We start from the raw sequence: 17,756 nt of genomic DNA on the forward strand, positions 1-17,756 counted from the left end.
TTTCCAGCAAGTGTGGGCTAGGATTCTAAAAAACATAAAGGCATCTAGAGATGCAAGGGCGCACCTTGTGCAATTCAAGATTTTACATCTTTTTGTACCCCCTTTAAATGGTATAGGTTTGGTCTTAAAGACCCACCCACCAGCTAGCTATGCCAGTTAGAGAATGGAACTGTTTTGAGTGATAAAACAACTTGTCAAATGACAGCTGATTGACATGAAAATGTAAATCATTAAAGGAAGAAACATACCTGAAGAAATATAATCATCTTCATCTCCCTGTTGTTCCTCTACTGTGATTTCTTCTTTTATCTCCTCCTGCTTCACTTCAATCTTCACTGGCATCTGCAGCATCTGCTGTTCTCCAGCATTACAGACAGAAGTCAGAGACTCTGTGGAGATTTGATCATCATCATCATGATCTTCATTACTCTGTTGTTCCTCTAATTTGATTTCTCCTCTCATCTTCATCAGGTTCCTGCAGTCCAGCAGCTTCACTAAACACATCTTCACTGGTGTCATCAGCATCTGCTGTTCTCCAGCATTACAGACAGAAGTCAGAGACTCTGTGTAGGTTTGATCATCATCATCATCTTCATTACTCTGTTGTTCCTCTACTTTTATCTCCTCCTGCTTCACTTCAGTCTTCACTGGTGTCTGCAGCATCTGCTGTTCTCCAGCGTTACAGACAGAAGTCAGAGACTCTGTGGAGGTTTGATCACCCTGATTACCGTCAGTAGAACAGAGTAAAGTGAGCTGTGAGTCCTGTGTGTCTCTGGATCTCTGTTCAGAGAGTTTGTCCAGCAGTCGCTGTGGTGTGGACTGATCTCTGCCGCTCCACACTGAATCCTGACATTCTGTGGAGGTCCCATCAGTCACACACACTGAAGATTGACAGGAAACCTTTTCCAGCTCCTGACAAACACAACACAATCACATCTGTACCGTTCATCATATCACATCATTTGAAAGCTTACAATCTCAACTTTAAGGATGAAATGAATGTTTAACCTGTAACCTGTCGTCTCTCTCCATCAGTTTTGTCTTCAGTGACGTCACCTCTTTCTTCAGCTGAGAGATTTCTGTGATGAAATCATCAATATCCAGCATGGACAGATTAGTTCCTACTGATTTACCTGCAGATCACATCCACCTGCTCTCATGATGAACATCTAAACACAAAAACATCATCATTACAATGAACTGACATTCATCAAACCCAAAAACATTATTATAAGATTATAAACAGCTCTGTTAAATAACTTTGTTTCTGATATGATAGCCTATAAATATAAATGTGTGCTTGGAGTTTGGTTTCATTTTTCACATATACTCACTTTCATTGAACTCATTTACAACCAGCCGATGAATTTAACGAGCTCATTTATCAGAAATTAAACATGATATTCTCACATTTCTGCTGGTTTCTCCTGAAACTGATGAAGCGTCCGTCACAAAACTGTTACATACAGCGATAATAAGATAATTTTACCATCATGAGAAATTAACATATTAAAAATACACATCAAAACAAATATATATCCCACAAATCAAGACAAACACATTGAACACATACAGAAATGAGTTTCCCCATGACGAGTCACTTTCGGGTCGGTACCGGTGGCAACCTGCGACAGGCGCAACATCAGGACCAATATTACAGTCCTATCAGAAGGGTAACTGTTCCCTTTTGATTGCAATTCCTCGACTTCTGATTGCATTTATTTGTGAAATTAAAATGACAGTAAGCTGGCCAATTTCAATGCATTGTCTCAATAATCTCCCCATTTTACCAAAACTTCAGGGGAAAAAACATTAAGGACATCTGGGAGGCAAAAGGTACACAATTATCGATAAACCAAAACTTATATGACAAAGTGTTTTTTTAAGCACGACGTCATCACGCACACCATTTTTATCAATAAAAGGCCATTTAAATGGCGCTAAGCACAACGGGTAATTTCAAAACAGCGTGAAAAGTGGATGGAAACTAGATTATTGACAAACACTATATTTTAATACATTGGAACCATTTAAAAAAGCATAATTGTAAAATGTTTTCGGGTGGTCTGGGTAGCTTAGCGAGAATTGGCGCTGACTACCATCCCTAGAGTCGCAAGTTTGAATCCAGTGTGTGCTGAGTGACTCCAGCCAGGTCTCCTAAGCAACCAATTGGTCCGGTTGCTAGGGAGTGTAGAGTCACATGGGGTAACCTCCTTGTGGTTGCTATAATGTGGTTTGCTCTCGGTGGGGCATGTGTTGTGCGGATTGACGGCAACTGAGATTCGTCCTCCGTCACCCAGATTGAGGCGAGTCACTACGCCACAACGAGGACTTGGAGCGCATTGGGCATTTTCAAATATTCATCCTCTCTCTGGACTGACATTGATCAAGATTTGTGTTAAATTTACCATGATTTTACTACATTATCCATATTTTAACAATTACATTCAAAGTGACACCATAGACTATTAATAAAACAGGAAAATAAAAACTGTGGTTAATTTTGTGTTATTATTGTTTGACCACAAATATCATAGTTTAACTGGTTACTGTAGTAGTTTAATCACGGTATTTGAAGTAAAACCATAATAATCACAAGATGAATCATGATACATCTATAGTCAAATAAAAACACTCTGAAGCCTAAAACAAACATACAATATAAAATCATGGCTTTACTATAGTAGTTACCATGACAGTGTGATGTTTTTGCTCTGAAACATGGTTTTACTATAGTAATATTGTAGTAAACATGACTGAGGTGGGACATGTTTGTTTTAGGTTCTTTTGGGACCAAAACCATGTTTAATAAAGATTATTCATGGTTAATCTTGTGATTACTTTGGTTTTATTACAAATACAATGATTAAACTACCTCAGTAATCACAGTTAAACTACAGTTATTGTAGAAAACCCATAATAATCACAACATTATGTTTATTAAACCACAGTATTCAGTTTTCCTGAAGTATTATAGTTTCACTACGAATATCATGGTTAAAATATGGTTACTGTAGTAAAATCATGGTAAATTTATAGCGAGAGACAGTAAAACTATTTCAGAAAACAAATTCCCCCTGAAGGGGCTCCGAAGTTTTTTGTTTGTTTCTCCTGAAACTGAATATTTTAAAGAGTCCGTCACAAAACCGTCACAAACGACGATAATAATCTTCTATTACGATCATTAAAACGCCAAAGAGACAAAAACAACACGCTCAGAACACAAACTCACAAACACAACCTCACAAATGAAGTTAAACACATTCAAACACTTACAGATAAAATCTTCTTCTTCTCGTGTTTAATGGCGCTTTTGCGTCTCCTACTGGACTGGAGGACGCGTTTGAGAAAACTCATTTTGAGTTTTATTGTTCAGTTCTGGTGATTTTGGGAGCTGTTTTCTCAACACAGCATTCATGTAAATAAATAGTTTTTTTATGCAGATTGATACAATACATTTGATGATTGCATTTATTAAAGGCATTATTACAATTGGCATTATTACAATTTTACAATATTATTATTATATAAAAAAAAGGTTACTGTTTGATTTATTCTGAACTCTATATTTTAAAACCTTCGAACTGTTTAAAATGGAATAATTTTAAAACAATAAGAAGTTAAGTTCAAAGGAAATATTCTAGTTTTGTTGCAGTCTTCTCAGCAATCTCCTCTCCACCCTGTCTCCTGCTGGACTGGAGGACGCGTTTGCTCAATTGAGAATAAATGGAAGGATTATAATTTACTCTAATTGAAGAGCATTGCCGGTTTCACGGAGATGGACTCCCACTGGATTCATGTTGAGGTCAAGTCTTCTGTTAGGAATGCACTCACACCAATGTACAGTTGAATCCAGATGCAGGAGGATTTAATGAGAAGATGGATGTATACAGCAGATACAGGTGAAAGGAGATATCAGCATTTAAACAGAGAATGACAGTATAATGTTCCAACAGGTAAGTAACATAGGTAAGTAGCAAAGTATATATACTGTTGATAATAAACAAGTGAATACTGTATGATGAAGAGAGAGACACTGCATGGGTGCAGAGTGGTCATGAATAGTCCAAGGTGAGACTTGACAATGATGTGTGTTTTAGATGAATATATATAATGTTTGTAATGAGCTGTTCATTGACTGCAGTTGAGATGAATTAGGACACCGGTGATCTGAAGCAGAGAATGGAAAGGAGGTGGAGAGCCCGACAGGGGCATACATCATGTCCTTTTTTATGTGTCACATATTTATCATATCAATATACATTTAATATTGCAAACACATTGCAGAGATGGTCCTGAAGCAACTGACAAAGGGCCTAGATAAAATAAGACAATTGTCATCTCCCAGGCAAATTCAAGATTTGGTGTTTCCAATTTACACTCTATCATCACCTGATGTGGCCACAAAAAAGTGTGAGATTTCAGCAGCGGCAGTGGCAAGGATGGACTCCAAGGTCAAAAGTTATATCAAAAAGTGTCTTGATATACCAGGTTTTCTCTTAGATTTAGCGTTGTTTGGAAGAAATGCTTTACAACTGCTTCTAAAATCACTCACTCTGGGCTACAAGCAGGAAAAGACCAGGCTTGTTTTGGAGTTATGGGAATCAACGGACCAAGCAGTGAGGGCAGGTTGAGTCCAAGTCCAAACAGGCAGAACTTGTAAGGCAGAGGAGGTCGTAAACCAGGCAGTTTCAAGACTGAAGCATCAAGAGAAGGAAGAACAAACTGTGGCTCCCAAACTGTGGTCAACAGTCTCCCAAAAACAGAGGAAAGCAATGGTAGTTACGGAAGTATCTAGGATGGAAGAGGATGGTATCTAGGATGGAAGAGGAAGGGTATAAGATTCAGCCATCATCAGCAAGGGTGCTAGACCATATGGGAGGGGACATCGGATAGTGTGTTAGGATGGGCTGAATTGTGGAAGGTACTCCAGGCCAGGCTAAGTTTTCTAATAAGATTGACCTTCAATACCCTGCCAAGCTCTGGGAATTTGTCTCTGTGGTATGGCAAAGAGGAGAGATGCCCCATCTGAGAGGACCCCCGAGGGTGTCCCACAGATTGGTTAAGTAACAGTACTTACCTTTTAGTTTAAGTAGTTTGGCAAAAATGTATGCATCTGTTGTCACATCCTCCCGATCTAGTCACACAAGATCCCAATCCCCTGCTTAAAATCCCATACCGGACTACATTTCCCAGACTCCACTTCCTACCGCCATTGACTCTCACACCTGATTTTTATTCAAGTCAAGTGTCAAGTCAAGTGTCAAGTGGTTTTTATTGTCGTTTCAACCATATACAGTTAGTACAGTACACAGCAAAACGAGACAACGTTCCTCCAGGACCATGGTGCTACATAAAAACAACAAAGGACCAACATAGGACCACATGAGACTACACAACGAAATAAAATACCTATATAAACTACCTATATATACCTATATAAAGTGCACGTGCAAACATGTGCAAAAAGTACAGGACAGTACAACAAATTACTGACAATGAACAGGACAATAGACAGTGCAGCGCCGACCAGTACTCAGTAGTGCACAAAGATGACAGTTTCTAAAATGTAAACATAACATACTATGAGATAATGTTCTATGCACATAGCAGTTATTGAGGTAGCAGACAGTTATAAAGTGACAGTTATTAAAGTGCAACTCAGGACACGTGTGTGTGTCAAACCAGTCTCTGAGTATTGAGAAGTCTGATGGCTTGGGGAAGAAGCTGTTACACAGTCTGGCCGTGAGGGCCCGAATGCTTCGGTACCTCTTGCCAGACGGGAGGAGGGTAAAGAGTTTGTGTGAGGGGTGTGTGGGGTCGTCCACAATGCTGGTTGCTTCTATGGATACAGTGTTTTTTGAAAATGTCTTTGATGGAGGGAAGAGAGACCCCAATGATCTTCTCAGCTGTCCTCACTATCCTCTGCAGGGCTTTGCGGTCCGAAGCGGTGCAAGTCCCAAACCAGGCAGTGATGCAGCTGCTCAGGATGCTCTCAATAGTCCCTCTATAGAATGTAGTGAGGATAGGGGTTGGGAGATGTGCTTTTCTCAGCCTTCGAAGAAAGTAGAGACGCTGCTGGGCTTTCTTGGTGATAGAGCTGGTGTTGAGGGACCAGGTGAGGTTCTCCGCCAGGTGAACACCAAGAAATTTGGTGCTCTTGACGATCTCCACAGAGGAGCCGTCGATGTTCAGCGGAGTGTGTTCACCTTGTGCTCTCCTAAAGTCAACAACCATCTCTTTTGTTTTGTCGACATTCAGGGACAGGTTGTTGGCTCTACACCAGTTCGTCAGCCGCTGCACCTCCTCTCTGTATGCTGACTCGTTGTTCTTGCTGATGAGACCCACCACGGTCGTGTCATCGGCGAACTTGATGATGTGATTCGAGCTGTGCATTGCTGCACAGTCGTGAGTCAGCAGAGTGAACAGCAGTGGACTGAGCACACAGCCCTGGGGGCCCCAGTGCTCAGTGTGGTGGTGGTGGAGATGCTGTTCCCGATCCGGACTGACTGAGGTCTCCCAGTCAGGAAGTCCAGGATCCAGTTGCAGAGGGAGGTGTCCAGGCCCAGCAGGTTCAGCTTTCCAATCAGGTGCTGGGGAATGATTGTGTTGAATGCTGAGCTGAAATCTATGAACAGCATTCGAACGTATGAGTCCTTATTGTCTAGGTGGGTGAGGGCCAGATGGAGGGTTGTGGTGATGGCATCGTCCGTTGAACGGTTTGAACGATATGCAAACTGCAGTGGGTCTAGTGAGGGGGCAGCTGGGTCTTAATCTGCCTCATGACGAGCCTCTCGAAGCACTTCATGATGATGGGTGTAAGTCGCGACGGGACGGTAGTCGTTGAGGCAGGACACTGAAGACTTCTTTGGCATGGGGATGATGGTGGTGGCCTTGAAGCACGTTGGAACAACGGCGCTGCTCAGAGAGATGTTGAAGATGTCGGTAAGAACATCTGCTAGCTGGTCTGCACATCCTCTGAGCACTCTGCCAGGAATGTTGTCTGGTCCAGCAGCCTTCCGTGGGTTGACTCTACGTAGAGTTTTCCTCACATCTGCCGTGGTAAGACAGAGCACCTGGTCGTTGGGAGGAGGGGTGGACTTCCTCGCCATCACGTTGTTCTGCACTTCAAACTGAGCGTAGAAGTCGTTCAGCGCATCTGGAAGGGAGGCATCTTTGTCACAGGCAACTGATGTTGTCCTGTAGTTGGTGATGGCCTGGATGCCCTGCCACATCGCCGCGTGTCACCGCTGTCCTGGAAGTGACTGTGGATTCTCTGGGCATGTGCGCGCTTTGCCTCTCTGATTGCCCGTGACAGTTTGGCCCTAGCTGTTCTTAGGGCTGCCTTATCGCCTGCTCTGAAGGCGGAGTCTCGGGACCTCAGCAGCGTGCGCACCTCCGCAGTCATCCACGGCTTCTGGTTGGAGCGTGTGGTGATGGTCTTGGAGAAAGTGACACTCATCAACTCCTAGTGTATATCATCACCCCGCAAACTTCACTTCACTGCAAAGTCTTGCCAATTCACCCTGTTGTCTTAAAAATGTCTGAGCGTTTATATTTGTCTATTTTAACCTTCGCCTGTACCTTGGATTTACCCCTTTTTGATTACCGTCTTTGTTTGCTGCATTGTCTGGATTGCTTACCTGGTTTAGACCTCTGCGTGTTTAACTATGATCTCTATTAAACTTTGCTGCATTGTCTGGATTGGTTACCTGATTTAGACCTCTGCCTGTTTAACTACAATCTCTATTAAACTCTGCACATGGCTCTTCACTCTTGTCTGACTCTGACTCGTTACATCTGTGGTTATTTGGTAGCTATAATAATCTAAAATATCTGCTAGCAATATGCAATTTGTTAATAATAAAATTGTAATAACCAGGAATGCCAATGAACCTTTTGAAGCTTTCATGAAGGGCAGTTTCAAGGCTTATGCGAATTAGGCAGTTGCCTAGGGCAGCACCATAGGTCGGGAGAGGCACAGGCGAAAACAGTCAAGGCGTATATATACACTCACTGAGTTCTTTATTTGGAACACTATGGTCCTAATAAAGTGCAGATATGGTCTTCTGCTGTTGTAGCCAATCTGCCTCAACATTCAATGTGTTGTGCATTTTGAGATAATATTATGCTCACTACAATCATACAGAGTGGTTACCTGAGTTACTGTAGCCTTTCTGTCAGCTCGAACGAGTCTGGCCATTTTCTGTTGACCTCTCTCATCAACAAGGCATTTCAATCTGCAGAACTGCTGCTCACTGGATGTTTTTTGTTTTTGGCACCATTCGGAGTAAACTTTAGAGACTGTTGTGCATCCCAAGAGATCAGCAGTTACTGAAATACTCAAACCAGCCCATCTGGCACAAACAATCAGGCCACAGTCACTAAGATCACATTTTTTCCACATATTGATGGTTGACATGAACATTAACCGAAGTATTATGCATATTTGTATTTATATCTGTATTTGCATAATTTAATGCATTGCACTGCTGCCACACGATAGGCTGATTAGATGATTGCATGAATAAGTAGGAGTACAGTGCTCTTTGAGTGTATGTTTCCTGCGTGGATGAAACTCATGATTTGAGATTACCTGGACATCAACTCTAATTGAAAATTTATACTTTTTATATACTATTGTACAGCATCAGACGATAAAGCAAGTGAACCATAATACTACAATAGTACATATATACACAGCACACAATAAAACTGAAAAAAAGATTCAGTAATGATGGGGACAAAACATACTTTATTTAAATTTTTAATAATATGCAGAAATGTGCAATATAATAGTTTCATGGTAACACAATAAACTGTTATGAAGGTAAGTGAGGACCCAAAAGCGATGTATAAAAACAGAGTCTTTAATGAAGCTCAGAAAATAACGTCAACACAAAGTCTTCTCCTTGAGAGGAATACAAACAAAAGCAGCCCGCAGAGAGGGCGATAACAAAATGGCAAAACAAATGCTTCCTTCAAGCTGTAGTTAGTCCACGGGTAGCTGAAGAGTACCACTCTCTCGTGGCGTCAGGTAACTGGGCACAGAGATAGGGAATGGCCTTTACCGGTGAACAGTTTAGTGACGGCGGATGCCGACAGGACAGGACTCTGGACAGAGACACACAGGGCTGTAGTTGCTTCTAGAGATAGTAACACAGAGTGAGAATCCGACAGAGAATGTAGTGAGAGCGATGAAAGAAATAGAGAGCTAATCAGAGGAAAGAGGGAACAGGTGGATTAATGAGGAACTCAGGGAAGATGAGAAACAGCTGGGAGTGGAGGAAAGGAGAGGGAAAGTAACATAGAACGACCAACAGAGGGAGACAGAGTAGAGGGAAAGAACAGAAGTGAGACATAACATGACAGTACCCCTCCCTCAACGAGCGCCTCCTGGCGCTTCCAAGGAGGAGACCTGGCGGCGACGGAGGAAATCATGCGTTAAGCGAGCGGTCCAACACGTCCCGAGAGGGAACCCAACTTCTCTCCTCGGGTCCGTAACCCTCCCAATCAACCAGAAACTGATGACCACGACCCCGGCGTGCATGTCAAGAATCTTGCGGACCCTATAGATAGGAGCGCCTTCAACACGAACAGGAAGAGAGGGGGACGAGTGGAAGTCGCGAATAGCGGGCTTAAAACAGGAGGCGTGAAAAACTGGGTGGGCCGGCGCAGATAGCGGGGAGAAGTCGCACCGCTGCGGGGCTAATAACCTGCGAGATGCGGAACGGACCGATGAAGCGCGGAGTTAACTTACGCGAGACAGATTTAAGGGGAAGGTTAAGGGTGGAAAGCCATACCCTCTGGCCGCGACAATATCTGGGGCTCTTAGTTCTACGCCTGTTAGCCGCCCTCACAGTCTGTTCCCTATAACGGCAGAGAGCTGATCTAACACCCCTCCAGGTGCGCTCGCAACGTTGGAAAAAAGCTTGAGTGGACGGGACACTGGAGTCGGCGATTTGCGATGAGAACAGTGGAGGTTGGTAACCGAGGCTGCTCTGAAAAGGAGACAGGCCGGTAGCAGACGAAGAAAGCGAGTTATGGGCGTATTCAGCCCAGGGAAGGTGTTCGGACCAGGACGCGGGGTTACGGAAAGATAGGCTGCGCAAGATGCGGCCGACAGTCTGACAGGCCCATTCGGCTTGACCGTTAGATTGAGGGTGGAAGCCAGACGAGAGACTGACGGAAGACCCAATTAAGCAACAAAACTCCTTCCAAAACTGGGACGTAAATTGCGGACCTCTATCCGAAACAATATCAGAGGGGAGGCCATGAATCTTGAAAATATTCTCGATGACTATTTGCGCTGTCTCTCTGGCAGAAGGGAGCTTAGTGAGGGGAATAAAATGGGCCGCTTTAGAAAATCGATCGACGACAGTGAGAATGACAGTATTGCCCGCCGACGCAGGGAGTCCGGTAATGAAATCTAAGGCGATGTGTGATCACGGTCGAGAGGGGATGGGAAGTGGTCTGAGAAGTCCGGCGGAGGAGTTCCCGGATTTAGTCTCGCGCGCAGACGGAACAAGCCGCCACGAAACGGCGCGTGTCGCGTTCCGAGTGGGCCACCAAAAGCGCTGGCGAATGGAAGCGAGCGTGCCCTGAATGCCGGGTGACCAGACAATTTGGCCGAGTGAGCCCACTGAAGAACGGCCAGGCGGGTGGGGGCGGGAGCGAAGAGGAGGTGTCTAGGACAGGTCGCAGCGAGGAAGTGAGAGCGAGGCTCGTTTAACCTGCCTCTCTATTCCCCAGACAGTTGACCCAACGATCACGGGCCGTGGGGAGAATCCCCACGGGGTCCATGGAGACTTCGGGGAATAGAGGCGTGACAGGGCATCGGGCTTAGTGTTCTTGGAACCAGGGCGGTAGGAAATAACGAATCGAACCGGCGAAAAACAGAGCCCAACGAGCCTGGCGGCGTTGAGTCGTTTGGCGGAGCGAATGTATTCCAGGTTCCGGTGGTCAGTCCAGGCGACAAAGGACGGTCGCCCCTCCAACCACTGTACGCCACTCGCCTAGAGCTAGGCGGATGGCGAGCAGCTCGCGGTTACCCACGTCATAGTTACGTTCAGGCGGCGACAAGCGATGCGAAAAGTACGCGCACGGATGGACCTTGTTGTCCGAGGGAGAGCGTTGGGAGAGGATGGCACCCACGCCCACCTCTGACGCGTTAACCTCGACCACGAACTGTTTGGACAAATCAGGCATAACAAGGATAAGTGCGCACGTGAAGCGGGTCTTGAGGAGATCAAAAGCCCCCTGGGCGGAACCGGACCATTTGAAGCAGGACTTGACAGACGTAAGGGCAGTCAGGAGGGCAGCCACCTGACTGAAATTACGAATGAATCATCGATAAAAGTTTGCGAAACCGAGAAAGCGCTGCAGCTCGACGCGCGACTTAGGAACGGGCCAGTCTAAAACGGCTTGGACCTTAGCAGAATCCATCTTAATGCCCTCTGCAGAAATGACAGAGCCGAGGAAATTAACGGAGGCGGCATGAAAGGTGCATTTCTCAGCTTTAACGTAAAGACGGTTCTCTAAAAGGCGCTGGAGGACGCGACGCACATGCTGGACATGAATCTGGAGAGACGGAGAGAAAATCAGGATGTCGTCGAGATAAACGAAAACAAAGATGTTTAGCATGTCTCTCAGGACGTCATTAATTAGTGCCTGAAAAGCGGCAGGGGCGTTAACGAGGCCGAACGGGAGAACCCGATATTCAAAATGCCCTAACGGAGTGTTAAACGCAGTCTTCCACTCGTCCCCCTCCCTAATGCGCACAAGATGGTAAGCGTTACGCAGATCCAATTTGGTGAAAAATTTGGCTCCATGCAGGATCTCGAAAGCTGATGACATAAGAGGGAGCGGGTAATGATTCTTAACTGTTATGTCATTCAAGCCTCGATAATCAATGCAGGGACGTAAGGAACCGTCCTTCTTCTGCACAAAAAAAACCCCTGCCCCAGCAGGAGAAGAGGAGGGGACAATGGTACCGGCCTCGAGAGCTACGGATAGATAATCCTTGAGAGCTTGCCGTTCCAGAGCCGACAGCGAGTAAAGTCTACCCCGGGGGGGGTGGTACCTGGACGAAGTTCGATACTACAATCATAAGAACGATGGGGGGGGGAGTGGCCCGGGAAAGACAGAACACCGTTCGCAGATCGTGATATTCCTCCGGTACTCCCGACAAATCACCAGGCTCCTCCTGAAAAACAGAGACAGAGGATACAGGGGGAACAGCAGACATTAAACATTTAACATGACAAGAGACATTCCACGAAAGGACAGTATTCTTGTTGATTGGACATGTTGATTGGACATGATTTAGAAAGGCACACACCTGTCTATATAAGGTCCCACAGTTAACAGTGCATGTCAGAGCACAAACCAAGCCATGAAGTCCAAAGAATTGTCTGTAGACCTCCGAGACAGGATTGTATCGAGGCACAGATCTGGGGAAGGGTACAGAAACATTTCTGCAGCCTTAAAGGTCCCAATAAGCACAGTGGCCTCCATCATCTGTAAATGGAAGTTTGGAACCACCAGGACTCCTCCTAGAGCTGGCCGCCTGGTCAAACTGAGAGATCGGGGGAGAAGGGCCTTAGTGAGGGAGGTGACCAAGAACCCGATGGTCACTTTGACAGGGCTCCAGCATTTTTCTGTGGAGAGAGAACCTTCCAGAAGAACAACCATCTCTGCAGCACTCCACCAATCAGGCCTGTATGGTAGAGTGGCCATACAGAAGCCACTCCTCAGTAAAAGGCACATGACAGCCCGCCTGGATTTTGCCAAAAGGCACCTGAAGGACTCTCAGACCATGAGAAACAAAATTCTCTGGTCTGATGAAACAAAGATTGAAGTCTTTGGCCTGAATGGCATGTGTCATGTCTGGAGGAAACCAGGCACCGCTCATCACCTGGCCAATATCATCCCTACAGTGAAGCATGGTGGTGGCAGCATCATGCTGTGGGGATGTTATTTAGTGGCAGGAACTGGGAGACAAGATAGGATCGAGGGAAAGATGAATGCAGCAATGTACGAAGACATCCTTGATGAAAACCTGCTCCAGAGCACTCTGGACCTCAGACTGGGGTGAAGGTTCATCTTCCAACAGGACAACGACCATAAGCACACAGCCAAGATAACAAAGGAGTGGCTACGGGACAACTCTGTGAATGTCTTTGAGTGGCCCAGCAAGTGCCCAGAGTTGAACCAGATTGAACATCTTTTGGAGAGATCTGAAAATGGCTGTGCACCAACGCTCCCCATCGAACCTGATGGAGCTTGAGAGGTCCTGCAAAGAAGAATGGGAGAAACTGCCCAAAAATAGGTGTGCCAAGCTTGTAGCATCATACTCAAAAAGACTTGAGGCTGTAATCAGTGCCAAAGATGCTTCAACAAAGTATTGCGCAAAGGCTGTGAATACTTGTGTACATGTGATTTTTTTCATTTTTTATTTTTAATAAATTTGCAAAGATTTCAAACAAACTTTCATGTTGTCATTATGGGGGTATTGTTTGTAGAATTTTGAGGAAAATCATGATTTTAATCCATTTTGGAATAAGGCTGTAACATAACAAAATGTGGAAAAAGCAAAGCACTGTGAATACTTTCCGGATGCACTGTATATTGATGATCGCCCAATTGCCTAAAATACAGAGTCTAGGGCAAAATTTAATTTGAGTGTCCAACACATAAAACCCTGAAACTTCAAACTAAATGTTTTTATTTTAACAACACCAAAGACATGGGTTGTATCTCCATCTTCTGATTGGCATCGGCAGCAGGTGGGTGTACTTTTAAGACCAAGCCTATATAATCTAGAGAGGGTCCCAATAGAATCTATGTAAAATCTTGAATTGCATAAATTGCAGCCTTGCATCTCTAGATGCAGACTTTACGTTTTTTTTTTTTTTTATCCTAGCCCACACTCCCTTCTCTCAAGAGATCTGGGAGAAAGATTTAAACTTGGTATTGGAGAAGTTGAAGCTCTGTCTCCAAAACTCTGAATTACCAGGGAGTAATACACTGATGCCTCATGACCTTTTCCAAAAGCAGTAATTACCATTCCCAGAGTGTTTGCCACTTTAGGGGGGTGTATGCTACTCCCATAAAAAGTACAGAGCAGGTGGCGCAGCTGTAAATACCTACAAAAGGAAATCTGGGAATCCCAAAATGTTGAATCAAATTTTGTAAGAATCTAAACACCCCACTCTCATATAGGTCACCGAGTGTAGTAACCCCCCTCACAATCCACTCTGGACAGCAGAAAGGCGACTCATTAATGCATAAATCGGGGTTAAGCCATAAACTCGAGTCAACATTTAAATAAATGTCCACACCGAGTGCAAATGCAAGATAACAGGCTGTAATTTAACTTCTCCGGTTTGTTTAATAGAAAGGCTTTGCAATGGCGAAATAGGGGCAAGAAATTTCCATTCAATACAAAACCAGAGAGGGGGTCTCTCAGGTGGAAGCGACCAATGAGCCAAATGTCTGAGATCGAATGCATAATAGTAAAATAAAATCTTGGGTAGGCCTAGCCCACCTTTGTCAATCAGCCTATGTAATTTACTAAAGTGTAATCTGGGACGTTTACCATTGCAAACGAAGGACTTTAATAAGCTATCAGATTTCATGAGAGGGAAACAGTGTGAGCACTTAAGGGTTTTCTCAAGTATAAATTCTCTCGCGTTTTTTCAAGTGTGCAGACTGAATGAAACTCTTTTCACAGTGTCAGCACTTGTAAGGTTTTTCTCCAGTATGAATTCTCTCGTGTGTTTTCAGGTCTTGTGACTTTGTGAAACTCTTTTCACAATGTGAGCACTTGTAAGGTTTTTCTCCAGTATGAATTCTCTCATGTGTTTTCAGGTTTTGTACCTGAATGAAACTCTTTTCACAGTGTGAGCACTTGTAAGGTTTTTCTCCAGTATGAATTCTCTCGTGTGTTTTCAGGTCTTGAGACTTTGTGAAACTCTTTCCACAGTGTGAGCACTTATAAGGTTTTTCTCCAGTATGAATTCTCTCATGTGTTTTCAGGTGTTCTGACCTGGTGAAACTCTTTCCACAGTGTGAGCACTTGTAAGGTTTTTCTCCTGTATGAATTCTCTCATGTGTTTTCAGGCTTCGAGACTCATTGAAACTCTTTTCACAGTGTGAGCACTTGTAAGGTTTTTCTCCAGTATGAATTCTCTCATGTGTTTTCAGGTTTTGTAACTGAATGAAACTCTTTCCACAGTGTGAGCACTTGTAAGGTTTTTCTCCAGTATGAATTCTCTCGTGTGTTTTCAGGTTTTGTAACTGAATGAAACACTTTCCACAGTGTGAGCACTTGTAAGGTTTTTCTCCAGTATGAATTCTCTCGTGTGTTTTCAGGTTTTGTAAATTAATGAAACTCTTTTCACAGTGTGAGCACTTGTAAGGTTTTTCTCCAGTATGAATTCTCTCGTGTGTTTTCAGGTTTTGTAAATTAATGAAACTCTTTTCACAGTGTGAGCACTTGTAAGGTTTTTCTCCAGTATGAATTCTCTCATGTGTTTTCAGGTGTTCTGACCGGGTGAAACTCTTTTCACAGTGTGAGCACTTGTAAGGTTTTTCTCCAGTATGAATTCTCTTGTGTGTTTTCAGGTGTTCTGACCGGGTGAAACTCTTTTCACAGTGTGAGCACTTGTAAGGGTTTTCTCCAGTATGGGTTCTCTCATGTGTTTTCAGTTGATTTGACTGAGTGAAACTCTTTTCACAGTGTGAGCACTTGTAAGGGTTTTCTTCAGTATGGGTTCTCTCGTGTGTTTTCAGTTGATTTGACTGAGTGAAACTCTTTTCACAGTGTGAGCACTTGTAAGGGTTTTCTCCAGTATGGATTCTCTCATGTGTTTTCAAGCTTTGTGACTGAGTGAAACTCTTTTCACAGTGTGAGCACTTGTAAGGTTTTTCTCCAGAATGAATTCTCTTGTGTGTTTTCAGATGTTCTGACTGGGTGAAACTCTTTTCACAGTGTGAGCACTTGTAAGGTTTTTCTCCAGCATGAATTCTCTTGTGTGTTTTCAGGTTATGCAAGCAACTGAAACTCTTTTCACAGTATGAGCACTTGAAAGGTCTTTCTCCAGTATGAATTCTCTCGTGTGTTTTGAGGTGTTGTGACTGAGTGAAACTCTTTCCACAGTGTGAGCACTTGTAAGGTTTTTCTCCAGTATGGATTCTTTGGTGCTGTTTCAAGAGGCTTTTATTTGTGAAACACTTTCCACACTGTGAGCAGGTGAAAGCATTATTGGCTGCTCTTCTTTTCTGGTTTTCTGGTAATAAATTCTTCTTAGTCATTGAGCAACTCAAATATTTTTCTTCAGTTGTGAAATCATGATGTTTCTGACACTGAAGTTTCTCCTCCACTTCATTCAGTTCTTGACATTGCTCTTTCACTTCCATCAGCTCTAAAATAAAGACAGTAATTGGACAAAAATCAATTCAAGAGGGACAAATGTAAAAACAAATCAAATTGAAGCATAATTCAATACCAGAACACAACAAATTTCCAGTATAAATTTGTGATGTTTGTTGTGAAAACGGTATTTATTCATACTGTTTATTCAGTTTATAATAACTGCATTTAATGATTATAGTCATCAGGGTTTTAAATAAATACCTGCCCAAGTTTTTTTTTTAGGGTTTTTCTTGCATTGAAATTTCTGTGAAAGTTGGGCCACTGCTGAAGCTAATTTTATTGCATTCATCTCACGTTCAGCACTTAATAAGCACTAAATATGCTGCTAATATCAGATATGCACATCTGTGAGCGCAGATAGTCACCTTTTATTACCAGTTTTTGATCGCTGTAGCACCCCCTATTGACTGATTTGGCCAAGTCCGTGTTTCTGAGTAGCGAGCAATACTACTACCATCTGACCAAGTTTCAAGTCTCTAGGCCTTACGGTTTGCTCTGCCCAATCAGTTTAATTACAGATTAATAATAATAATAAATATAGCAGCAAGCAGCAATTAATGGGGTTCAAGACTTTTAAGAACTTTCAAAGTATGCAATAAAGGAATGTATTTGTGTATATATATATATGTGTGTGTGTGTGTACTTTGTAAGTTGCTGAGTATGCAAACTGGTGTTAAATTACTGATGTCTCCAGTTCAACAATCCTGAAACAGGATCATTGTTATGGTGGTAATTTTTTTTTAACTGTTAAAATAAATAAAACAAAGCCATAAAGCACCCAATCTCCAATAAAGTTTTAGAAGTTTGGGTTAGTATTAGCATAGGAGACACACAACAATTCTTGTGAGACTCGGATATACGGCCTAGGAGGAGTTTGAAAAAGTATATTTTTTTAGAAAATTTGAATTTCAGAAAACATTTGATAAAATGCCATAAAACAAAGATATCCATTTTGTAGGTCTTGGTGAAAGGAATTAAGAGGAAACAAATATTTTGAGATTGCGGTGTTATTGGTGTAAACGTAAATTTCCTTGTTATAGCGCCACCTTGTGGCCGATTTTTTATAAATCTTGGTACACAGCCTCATTCTAACACTGTCTATAAATATCTCAAGTTTCGTAATGGTCGGCCATTCAGATATGATGTAATTAGCTGCTGAAATTTGATTTCTTTTATTTGCCTGACTGACATTGTAGGACTGACATTGGTCCCTACAAGATGCAGTCAGAGGCTATAAAGGTGCTGCAAATGACAGTGCCCCCCAGTTCTCTCTTTTTCTGAAGCCATAAGTGCACAGGTCGTATTGTCAAGGAGGAAC

At 43.2% G+C, this 17,756-nt stretch overlaps 1 protein-coding gene across 1 annotated transcript in view; it reads right to left on the reverse strand.

Moving 5' to 3' along the window:
• Window positions 1-17,756, reverse strand: part of LOC127618934 (uncharacterized) — a 131,715-nt gene that overhangs the window by 38,459 nt on the left and 75,500 nt on the right. The window contains 5 exon segments of the mRNA XM_052091636.1: window positions 249-912; window positions 1,009-1,110; window positions 10,999-11,187; window positions 12,083-12,205; window positions 14,674-16,284. Coding sequence (XP_051947596.1) covers window positions 249-912; window positions 1,009-1,110; window positions 10,999-11,187; window positions 12,083-12,205; window positions 14,674-16,284 — 2,689 coding nt within the window.

The sequence above is a fragment of the Xyrauchen texanus genome, chromosome 25 (genome assembly GCF_025860055.1).
Source record: "Xyrauchen texanus isolate HMW12.3.18 chromosome 25, RBS_HiC_50CHRs, whole genome shotgun sequence".
Classification (NCBI taxonomy): Eukaryota; Metazoa; Chordata; class Actinopteri; order Cypriniformes; family Catostomidae; genus Xyrauchen; species Xyrauchen texanus.